The sequence below is a fragment of the Mytilus galloprovincialis genome, chromosome 10 (genome assembly GCF_965363235.1).
Source record: "Mytilus galloprovincialis chromosome 10, xbMytGall1.hap1.1, whole genome shotgun sequence".
Lineage (NCBI taxonomy): Eukaryota > Metazoa > Mollusca > Bivalvia > Mytilida > Mytilidae > Mytilus > Mytilus galloprovincialis.
The window spans coordinates 43,483,016-43,495,173 of NC_134847.1; the positions used below are offsets into that span (position 1 = coordinate 43,483,016).

At 34.0% G+C, this 12,158-nt stretch overlaps 1 protein-coding gene across 5 annotated transcripts in view; it reads left to right on the top strand.

Moving 5' to 3' along the window:
- LOC143047608 (uncharacterized) overlaps nucleotides 1-12,158 on the top strand; it is a 73,077-nt gene that overhangs the window by 18,890 nt on the left and 42,029 nt on the right. Inside the window, exons 1-3 of one of the 5 annotated variants that reach the window (XM_076220743.1) lie at nucleotides 2,028-2,106; nucleotides 3,852-3,970; nucleotides 4,757-4,888. In XM_076220743.1, the coding sequence (XP_076076858.1) occupies nucleotides 4,769-4,888 (120 nt within the window). In that variant the 5' untranslated portion in view covers nucleotides 2,028-2,106; nucleotides 3,852-3,970; nucleotides 4,757-4,768. Of the gene's footprint in view, nucleotides 1-2,027; nucleotides 2,186-3,851; nucleotides 3,971-4,756; nucleotides 4,889-12,158 lie in introns of those variants that run through there. The other 4 variants (XM_076220746.1, XM_076220744.1, XM_076220742.1 and 1 more) reach the window with 4 other exon arrangements.

The window sequence follows — 12,158 nt, forward strand, 5'->3', positions numbered from 1 at the left end:
CAGAAATGTTCATTTCGTTGTATGAACTGCGGTACCGACGTGTTATTCACGATGCGTATTTTGCCTGCGACCGACTGAGCAATTTGGGGACTGGGCCAATCTTTCGTACGAGAAGCGTCAGTGTGAGGCTCGACCGCGAGAATGCAATCCGATTCTATTTCCGATGGGATGTCGTATTCGCCGTAACATCCTGGCCAAACTACTGAACTTGCTGATGGAGCCCGGATAAGAAAGGCCTGTGTTCTACGTACGCGAGTATTACTAGAGTTAAGTTCCTCGTTTGGGCTACCATACATAACAGTTACCTTATCGCGTATTACGATTTTATGTTTGCTAGGGAAAATCGCGATGTCGTTCGAAGACATGAAAGGAATACCGGCGAGTATATCAACGTCCAAGTCGTTCACTACTAGGGCCTCTAACTGTAACTCGATTCCGTCTCTCGAAAGTGTGAAATGACATTCACCAACTATATTTAACGGGGTAACACCGTCAGCTTGTAAAGCGGAATGGTTGCTTTTCTTGATTGTTACGCCGATGTAATCCGCGGAAGAAGCTTTTATCATACTCACCTCAGCACCCGTATCTAGTGTTAGCTCAAGTGGGAAATGTTTATAAAATGCCTTAAAGTAAGGGGACTGTTTAGTGCTCACCCGTCTTAAAGCAGATACAACTCTAAGCTTACTAGGACCTACATTATCATTTAAAAATGAGACTTGTTCATTATCAACATTGTCCTCAGACTCACCATCACCTACTTCTGTACAATAAGATTGCCTTACTCTGGACATATATTGTTTGTCTTCATCAGGTAAATATTTACAAGTACTTAAAAAATGTTGGGACGGACGACCTGCTTGCTTACATAAAATACAACACTTTATTTGACGACCAGTTCTTATACTACCTGTCTTTTTTGCACTTCTGTCAAAATGTTTGTCTTTAATTGACGCCCGTAAAACTTTGGCATCAGTGGCTGAATGAATTTCGTCAAGTAAACTATCAAGTGCCTGTGAAATTTCAGGTTTCAAAGAAGCTAATGTTTTTGACCGTAACTCGGTTCCATATCGCTGCTTTACTAGGTTGGGCAAGTCACGATTAATAAGTCTTAACCAAGTTAGTACAATCAGGTTTTCCAAAGAAGGCGATAGTTCTTCGTCGGCTTCAGGTACTTCTCCGTGGTGATGAATATTGCCACCGGCACGAAGCATATTGTCTTCAATAAAACTAGCCAATCGCTGAAATAAGTCCTCAGGACGCTCATCTGGTTCCAAAAAGATGCTATTAAAATCAAGAAAGTGTCCACCAGTAGACTGAAATCCGTAGTGTAGACGAATTGACTGCCAAATAGAATTAATGGATGTCGAATTTTTAATTATAGTGTTTCTTGAAATAATCGGACAGTAATTTGCTATTTGCCCAAGCATAAGGTCCAAATGTGTGCACTTTTGGGCTGCTGTTCGTCGGTTAGCTTCGGCAACCGCCTCGCCATCGTCAACAATGCCACGTAAAGGATTGGCGTTGGTTTTCTTCAGCCATGTAAATCCATCTACAAGGAACGCTGCGAAGTTTTGATCAAGGGACAAGGTATATTGTAAGTTTTGTCTCCATGCTTCAAACGATGTTATTGTTTCAACTTTTGAAAGTGACCATTGTTTTGGAGCACGTGTGCCTGCCATTTTGTAAAGATCAGTTAAGTCCAACAATAGAAAATGTTGTCGTGTTAGTCAGAATAAATGACAAATTTTCCTGCTCACCTTTTACTTCTAGAGTGGAATAATGTTCAAATTGTTGAGTTATTTGAGATGTGGGTTTCTTAAACCGCTGCCGCCACGCCAGTAAGCAGAGAAAACATAACACATGTGATCGTTAGAAAGGCACATTTAATAATGATCGTGAGGCGGTAAACAGTAAAGGGAAATAACCCATCAATCATACATGTATAATCATGACACATGGAGTAAGGGAGATAATACAGATTAATACATGTGACAATCAATACAATACATTGGCGCTTAGTGTTGTTAAATCATTTCCGGTGGAAATAACCTTTTTGTTTTTGAACTATTATTAACCACTCTTATTTTAGCGCGCTGCAATTTGCTTGTAAGTATAAAAACATTGCCATCAAGAATCGTAAAACAAGAATGTTACATAAACAAAGGAAATACAAGAAATTACTCAGGTTCATCCACAGGCACTTGTTTCTATCCATACGAAGGTCGACTATCCATATAAATAGAAGAAGGTGGCTAACGAAATTTTTTTTAGGTCACGACAGTCTCCGCTTGGGACGCTTTTTCTACCCTTCAACTTAATGCTAAAAATCCCTACCTTATATGAATCGATTCAGTGAATATTTTCCTTTAACACTAAACTAATTTCATAATCCCCACAGTGTTCCTCTTCACGGTAATCTACTCTCAATTCACTAAACCATGTCCAAAAGTTCAACTACCATCTTTCCAATGTATCTACTTCCGGTTGTGGGCAGAATTCTATCTTTTTAAAAACGAAATGATTCTGTAAAATTACCAGTTTATTATTTTCATTATCAATATATTTTTAAAGATGAAATTTCACCGAAATAAGTACATTTATTGTTGTTATTAAAAAAATCAGAAAGTCAGAAACTAATTTGAATGAATTCGATAATACTAGAGAATTCCGAATGTATATGGTAACTCTAAAGAATTTCATCGATCTTTTATTTTGGAGGTAAAAAACGTATCAGAATTAGGGAAAAGAAACTGAGTCAATGAAAACAAAATAAATTTACTGCGATGTCAACCGGAAGTAGATACATTGGAAAGATACATTGATACATTGGATGGTAGTTGAACTTTTGGACATGGTTTAGTGAATTGAGAGTAGATTACCGTGAAGAGGAACACTGTGGGGATTATGAAATTAGTTTAGTGTTAAAGGAAAATATTCACTGAATCGATTCATATAAGGTAGGGATTTTTAGCATTAAGTTGAAGGGTAGAAAAAGCGTCCCAAGCGGAGACTGTCGTGACCTAAAAAAAATTTCGTTAGCCACCTTCTTCTATTTATATGGATAGTCGACCTTCGTATGGATAGAAACAAGTGCCTGTGGGTTCATCATAACAATAACATACAGACAAAAATGGCTGTATAATGTATTTATAAATTCTCGTTGAGTAAAACTAAAAGCCAGAATTGGTGTTTTCAACGTATTCCTACAGATACGGATCTACTAAGTAAAAACTACCATGAGTACCATAGTACAGTCTACATGTCAACGTATATTTGTTCCACCTAACAGAAGTTCCAATGTCATAATACCGGTTCCTGTTGGAACAAATATTCTATACCATTTATTCCGTTTATAGGAACATTTACTTTAATATTTATTCCAGTGGAAATAATATTCCAGAATATTGTTGTCTCATTGGCACTCATACTGCTACATCTTCTTATATCTATTTACATACATTTGTGGTATATTTTGTACAAAGGCTGATTTATCTACATTAAGTATTAACATATATTCTAGCTGAGGAAACATATAGATCTTATTATAATATATACATGTACATGATATAGATCTGCAAATAGTCAAAAAAAATTATTAAGACCTAAAAGCTTGGGTTTTGCAGCTACATATATTCTTGTCCAGATATGCATGTACTATTTGCCACTGAAACTGCAGTCTGTGCCAAAAACCTTTTCATCTACTAGTCCAGAAACTAAATATCAAAACTTGTGCCTATATGACTATATAAAATTTTGAAAATTTCCAGTAGTCCGATTCAATATTTACTAGTCTGGGGCATTGGACTAGTGGCTAACGGCGCAGACTGGAAACTGAATTGATATATTTACAGAAGTACATATGCCACTGTTTGTCTTTGATAAAGAATGCCCTCGTCCAATCATTCCTTCACAGAATAGGAAGTAGATGAAGTACGGTAGATCAAACCCAAATCAATAGGCTTGATCATAGGTATGTGTATTCAACTACATTTATCTCATGTTCATACATGTCATAATTGAGTCATAATTCATAATTCATTCAGTATTTCAATTCTTAGTGACATGTACCAGGGGCGGATCCAGCCATTTTAAAAAGGGGGGGTTCCCAACCCAGAGTAAAGGGGGGTTCCAGCTATATGCTCCCATTCAAATGCATTGATCGGCCAAAAAAAAGGGGGGTTCCAACCCCCGGAACCCCCCCTCTGGATCCGCGCCTGTGTACAATCTATTTCAAAGAATTAACAGGCTCTAATCATGAATATAGTCGCATATTATCACATATTATATATATAAAACTTAAATAAATACAAATTTGAAAATGTAATGTACATGTTTGCATTTTTCAAATATCACATTATTTTTTAAATCATGCCTATATCTCAGTCACTGCTTGGGTTACCACTTGAACAAGTTATTTTTATTTACTACTACTGGTAGTGTTCAATGATGAGATGCAACGTTGAAGTCTTAGTAAAAAAATATGAGATAATGGTTAAAACCAAGAAAAATTACTTATGCAAAAACTCTAGGAAAATTGTTTAAGGCAATGCATGTTTTTACATACATGTAAAAATGAGCAAGACTGTGTTAAGTTCAGAATTTTTGATATTTTACTTTTTATATATACATGTATCATGTACATGTATATAGTACTTTAGATGTACACTGAGTTAAAAAAAGGTCAATTAATCAGAGGCTTCAACAACATAACAATGTTCAAATTAAATGCTTTACTATAGATTCCTTAATTTTTCAGACATAGATATATATGAAAGATAATCTGGTAACCGGACAATCTTTCATTATATGCAAAGAAGAAGGTGAATTCAAGACAATGATGAACAAAAATATACACTTCCGTGCTGTGGTTTACCGTCCACACTTTCAAGTAGGTACCCGTGAACACAACTATTTATTTGTGATGGCATGTACATTGTATTATTAACACTATATCATGTTATATATATATAAATTTAGTTGTAGATTTATAATGTTTTATTAATGCACTGCCTTCTCCCCCCCACCCCCCCACCCCAAAAAATAAATAAATAAATGGTTTCCCCTACCATCAATGAATCATGATCATTTGACGGAATAAATTAGATACATGTAGATGTATAGTTGATAAAATTATTTTTTTTACTTCAAGGATATACATGATATATGTATATATCGAGAAAGATATGACCTAAAGTGCTTAACTCAAAATGTCTGCAGTCTTGAACAACTTGTTTAACTTGACATGTCAATAAAATGCAGGGGCGGATCCAGCCATTTTAAAAAGGGGGGGGGGGGGGTCCAACTATATGTTCCCATTATGTCCCCATTCAAATGCATTGAATGATTGATCGGCCAAATAAAAGGGGGGGTTCCAACCCACCTGGATCCACCAATGAAATGTGTATCCATAGCCATGCATATTTGGTTTAGTTTATTAGAAAGGAGGCAGAAACGGAACTATAATATTTGGTCTTGCAGGTGTGACAAATGTGTGATTTTGCAGGATACTTACAGTGTTTCGAGTGCATAAGAGCATCATGCCATGTACGCAACTGTTTGATGTTTTATTTAAGCAACAATTCTTTCATGCCATGCACTTTGCACATTTTAACATTGGTAGGCATTATGTTTGTCAATATCTTTATATGTAGCAAGATGTAAATAATGACAAACCGTACTTGTTAAAAATAGTATAGAGCAAGCGTGACATGATAGAATTTGTTTTAATTCCTAACGCAAATTTTATTAACTTTTGTACTTCGAAGCATACCAGTATAATACATGTTAAAAAGCACCCATTTGATTTGATTAAGCCATAATGTTAGAGAAAATCATTTATTGATTCAACAATTTAACAAATGCTTACTCATACTTTTAGAATGATTGTATTTCATTTCATAAATTCAAAGCGTGCAACACCAAAACATTGTTTATTTTGATTTCCAGCACTTCAAAACACAGCTTATGTTGCAATTTCAATTGTGACTTCAATCACGTGCAGCCCATTTTGTATTGGAAATTTAAATTAGATCATGTCTATGTTTTCATAGCAAAAGAAGAACTATATATTAGAACAATTTATAACATATTTATTATTTCAGTACATGTATTATATTTGAATATTTAATTTTTTGCTTGACAGAAATATTTTTACAACCTGTTGGGAATATCAATTTGCTTGAGGGAAATACCTATTTGCTTGATGGGAATATCTTTTTGCTTGATGATAATGTCTTTTTGATAAACAGGTATATAGCTTTTTGATGGGTGTGAGTATGTTTTTGCTTGTCAGGAATAGTTAAAAAAAAAAATTAAAAAAATTTGTTGTATATTGGTATCACGTCGTCATCATTAGCGTTACGCCTGATATGAAAGATTTCCGGATAATAACTTTAGTATAAGTGCAGAGAAATCAATAAACTTTTAACACAAGGTTTATAACCACTAAAGGAAGGTTCGGATTGATTTTTTTTTGTCCAAACAGTTGAGGAATAATTGACCGGTCAAAAGGGTCCAAAATTAAACTTTGTTTGATTTCATCAAAAATTGAATTATTTGGGTTCTTTGATATACCAAATCTAACCGTGTACTTAGATTCTAAATTTTTGGTCCTGTTTTTCAAATTGGATAAATTAAGGTCCAGAGGATCCAAAATCAAACTTAGTTTGATTTTACCAAAAATTGAATTCTTGGGGTTCTTTGATATGCTGAATCTAAACATGTACTTAGATTTTTGATTATGGGCACAATTTTCAAGTTGGTCCAAATCAGGGGCCAAAATCAAACTTTGTTTGATTTAAAAAAAAAATGAATAAATTGGGTGCTTTGATATGCTTGAATTGAACCATGTATTTAGATGATTGATATTTGGGCCCCTTTATCAAATTGGTGCACATTTGAGTTCTAAAGGGTCCAAAAATTAACTTTTATTTGATTTCATCAAAAATTGAATTATTTGGGTTCTTTGATGTACCGAATCTAACTGTGTTTTTAAATTTTAACTTTTTGGTCAAGTTTTTAAATTGGTCTACATTTAACATGATTAAGGTCGAAAGGGTCTAAAATTTAATTTTGTTTAATTTTAACAAAAATTGAATTCTTGGGGTTCTTTGATATGCTGAATCTAAACATGTATTTAGATTTTGGATATTGGACCATAATAGGTAAATGTCCAATTTAAACTTTTGAAGTTCATAGACCACATTCTTTCTTTGTCAGAAACCTATACTGTGTCAACTATTTAATCACAATCCATATTTAGAGCTATATCAAGCTTGAATGTTGTGTCCATACAGTACTTGCCCCAACTGTTCAGGGTTCGACCTCTGCGGTTGTATAAAGCTGTGCCCTGCAGAGCATCTGGTTATGGGAATATGTTGGCCAGGAATAATTATGCTTTACAGGAGTATATGTTGGGTTGATGAGAATACCCTTTTGCTTCACTGGAATATCTATTTGCTTGATGGGAATATTCCTTTTTGTTTGACAAGAATATATAATATATTTTTGTTTGACCAGAATATTATTTTGCTGAAGGAAATGTCTTTTTGTTGGCCAAAAAAATTTATGCTTTACATGAGTATTTGTTAATTGATGAGAATATCTTTTGCAGTCACTGGAATATCTTTTTGGTTGACAGGAAAATTTGTATTTTTGATGGGAATATCTTTGCCAGGAATATTTATGCTTAAGCTTTACAGAATTATTTGTTGGGATGATGAAAATATATTTTTGCTTCACTGGGAATATCTTTTGATTGGTGCAAATGTCTTTTTGCTCGACGGAAATAATTTTGCTCGGTGCAAATGTCTTTTTGCTTGACAGGCATATCTTTTTGTTTGACAGGAACATCTTTTTGATCGACAGACACGTTTTTTGTTGGACAGGAACCTCTTTTTGCTTGAAAAAATATCTTTTTGATATCTCTTTTTTGATGATGGGAATAAGTTAAGGGAGCTACCATTTGATTTTTATGGGGGGGGCTAGGATGAAATTTGAAAAAAATAGGCAGGACAGGAGTTTTGAGTAAAAAAATAAGGCAGGATGAGACACTTGCAAAAAAAAAAGTCGGGATAAACTAAAAAAAAAAAGGCAGGACCGAACAGAGTGAAAAATAAAAAGGCAGGACAGAGATTATAGCTAAAAAAAAAATGCAGGACAAAATTTTTCATCCTAGCCCCCCCCATAAAAATCAAATGGTAGCTCCCTAATGATTGGTGCGAATATCCAGTTTTTTTCCAGAAATATCTCTTATATTTGCTTGAAAGTGATATTTATTTGCTTTATTGGAATATCGTTTTGCTTGATGAACATATTCTTTTGCTTTACAAGGATATCTTTTTGATGGATGCGAATAATACTTATTGTTTGCTCGACTTTATCTTTTTGTTTGACCAGAATATCATTTTGCTTGAAGGAAATGTCTTTTTGTTGGCCAGTAATATTTATGTTTAACAGGAGTATTTGTTGGGTTTACGCGTTTTGCTTCAATGGAATATCTTTGTTTGAAGGAAATATATTTTTTCCTGGTGCAAATATCTTTTTGCTTAAAGTAATCGTCTTTTTGTTGGACAGGAATATTTTTTTTGGGCCTGATGGGAATATTTTTTGTTTCTTTGACAAGATGTATATTTCTTTGGTGGGAATATCTCTCTGCTTGTAGAAAATGTCTTTTTGTTTGAAGAAATGTCTTTTGGCTTGACATGAATATTTTTTGGCTCGACATAAAATTGAGAATGGAAATGGGGAATGTGTCAAAGGGACAACAACCCGACCAAATAAAAAACAACAGCAGAGGGTCACCAACAGGTCTTCAATGTAGCGAGAAATTCCCGCACCCGGAGGCGTCCTTCAGCTGGCCCCTAAACAAATATATACTAGTCCAGTGATAATGAACGCCATACTAATTTCCAAATTGTACACAAGAAACTAAAATTAAAATAATACAAGACTAACAAAGGCCAGAATATTTTTTTGCAGGACGGTAATATCTTTTTGTTTGGTCTTGATCTTGCTTCTGAGCATGGGCAAATACAAGAAAAATCATGTGTAAATCATAATTGAAATAACTCTAAACGCATATCTTTTCTGGATAAATCTACCTTTATATGTAACGACCAAAGCCAATTATGTACTTCAGGGGTGATCGTTACGTGTCTACGTGACGAGTTGTGACTAAAAGGAACCTTAAAATAATAGCAAAATTCATCTAATCAACCTTTCGGTAGTTTCTAAATAGTTCCATAATGTAGTCTATAAACTGACAGTTTTAGCAAGATATGTTATAAATGATGTCCATACCCAGTGATATACAAATGAAACAAACATCGGCACCATCAGTTTTATGAGTTTCGATTTCTGGATTTAACTTTTCAAAGACTGTTCAAGGCTGTATAATTAAAAGCCAAAAATGTATATGACCCGAAATCAAGTTGGCCACAGGTATTTGGAACATTAGTTGTAGTCATTAACTTGCCGTAATTATCGATCGTTTGTTGATAGTTTTTATGAATGCATGACTAAAAAAAAAAGGAAAAGGGTAGTAGAGCCAAACACGTTGTGGTGTGAACAATTGTCCGATTTTTAAAAATTCTTGTCAGAGTAACATGTACAATGTTCACCACCCCTTCTTTTATTGATATACACAGGAAATTTTATTGTGCATTATCATTTTGTCAACAGACCGACGGCTCAATTACACACATGCGATTCTGATCAATATCAACCTCAAATGAATCCCCATCACATTTCATCTTATTGAATAAACAACAAGAATTGAGTTGTCAAATTAACATCTGGGCAAACCGGAGTTTCTGTATCTTGTAGGCCCTTTTAGGCTTGTTTAAACCTGCCACATTCGGTGCCTATTTTCCATGTTATCAAAGACCACAAGTCCTGAACAGCAAAATTGACTAGATGTGTCAAAGCGACACGAATGGCCTCGTCTCAAAAAGTTGAGCATCCAAGACGTCATCCAACATGCAAGTCTAGAACGTTAGATAGCAATCGGATCCAACAACGCGACAGTTTTATAGAAGACATGCATCAGGATAAAAAAGTATGAAAACGGTAAAGTCTATCGTCAAACAATTCCTAAATGGACAAACATCACTTATTCGTGAACAACAGTAAATCCATACGAGGCCCTGCTGTAAGAACACATTAATAATGAAAAATTTTGATCGAGTAAATTGTTGTTAGCTGTGCCCTTCATTTACAAAGTGAACATATTAAAATGTTTTTGGACTCGAAAATCGTGAGTAATGAGAGACTCGTCCGACGAGATTTCCCCGGTTTACCTTCACCATATTGTCATTAACCCTTTAATACAATAATTTAGAAGAAATCTTAAAGCAATTTACCAAACAGCACAGATATTTTTTGAAGAGAACAATCCTTTTCCAAGTATTAAAGAAATATGATTATTATACATGTTAAGACCACTGTACAAGAAGTACATAATATAATCTACCTTTAGCTTTAGAAGAATCGAATTTATGAAGGGCAACTGCTGTCAAACATATTTACGTAAATTTTAAAGTAATGCAACTACATCATATGATTGCCAATCAGACTTCTATACAACAGAGGTCAAATAAGTGCATAAAAGCATTATAAGCCACCATGCATACATCTTTCAACGAAAAGAGAAAAATCCATACCGTGTCGTAGATTGATTCATTTTCGTGGAAGCAAATTTTCGGGGGTTGAGGCAAACGCCATATCGTGGGTATTTATAGTTTACGGGTTTTGCCAGTCTGCATAAACCTATAAAGCCTATAAAAGTATGAAATTAAGAATATAAATCTGTGGTTTTAACTTTACCTGTTCACAAGAACGAAAATTGGTAGTCCACAAACAATAACAATGAACTTCAGTAGTCGGCTATAAAAGGCCCAGACATGAAAAATGTTAAATAAATAACGGCAAATGAAATTGACATGAACCATGAAAAACCACTGAACTACAGGCTCCTGTATATACAAGATGTGGCGGGTTTAAACATATTTGTAATCGCTCAAACCTCCCAACATGGTACAGGATTGTAACAACATGCCATAAAAACAAATTTTTAACAATTATTTGCAATTGACTCATATCAACAATTTATACTCTAGTATAAAAACAATATATTCAATGCATCGATTGACTACCAGTTACTGAAAACCAGTGCAAAGTCAATTGCAACAAATAAATAAATTAAGTTCTACCAGACCCAAGTATCAATCAGTACACATCCAACAGATTTAGTTTTATTAAGTGACCTTGTGCAATGCCTTAATGTCAATAAATGTTATCAATAGGGTGTAGGATCAGGAGTCGTGGTATCGATATATATAGGATGTAGAACCACGAGATTAATATACATTATATTTAGTGTAATGGTTTTTAAAACAATATTGTAATGGTTTTTTAAAACAATATTAAGATAAACGCTTCCTACAATACAGACGATGTGTACATATTTAAAGTCATATGAAACCTCAAATAAAAAAAAAATATGCATTCGTTTTTTAAAACTAAATGGATAGTTTTCATTATACAACTTATTTACATATACTTTTTTCTGAGGAATATTCTTTAATTTGTCCACATTTAGAAGAAGTTTACTTATTTTTAATTGCTTGCTACCAGGAAGCAATTCGCAGACATATTTTCCGTATGCATAGTGACCTAAGCGTGACCCTCCTCGTAAAAATCCGATGATAGCAATACGCATGAATCTGTCATTAAAATAAACAATTACCTGATTGTATATGTTAAACACGTGCTAAATACCCATGCTTTTTGTTGATTATTTCCTATAAGTTGACAATCGGTAAACTTCGGCTTCAAAACACGGCATTTAATGAGTAGCCATATTTGTTAAATCATAACAGATAGAAAAAAAAATTGACGATTATACGATATATTTACGTAAAAAATGATAAAATCGTAAAAAATGATAAAATCGTGCACAGAGGATAAGTTTATGATATATACATGCATTGGTTCAAGAATTGGATGAACATTATTTTTCACCAGACACTCGTTTCTTATTACTTTAACTAAACATGCAGATTTTTCTTAATTTAAATTGATTCAACTGAAAAACAAGTTTACACAGCTCGTGTCTAAACTAACGGGCCTTATCAACAACATAAAAAATATATGCACAA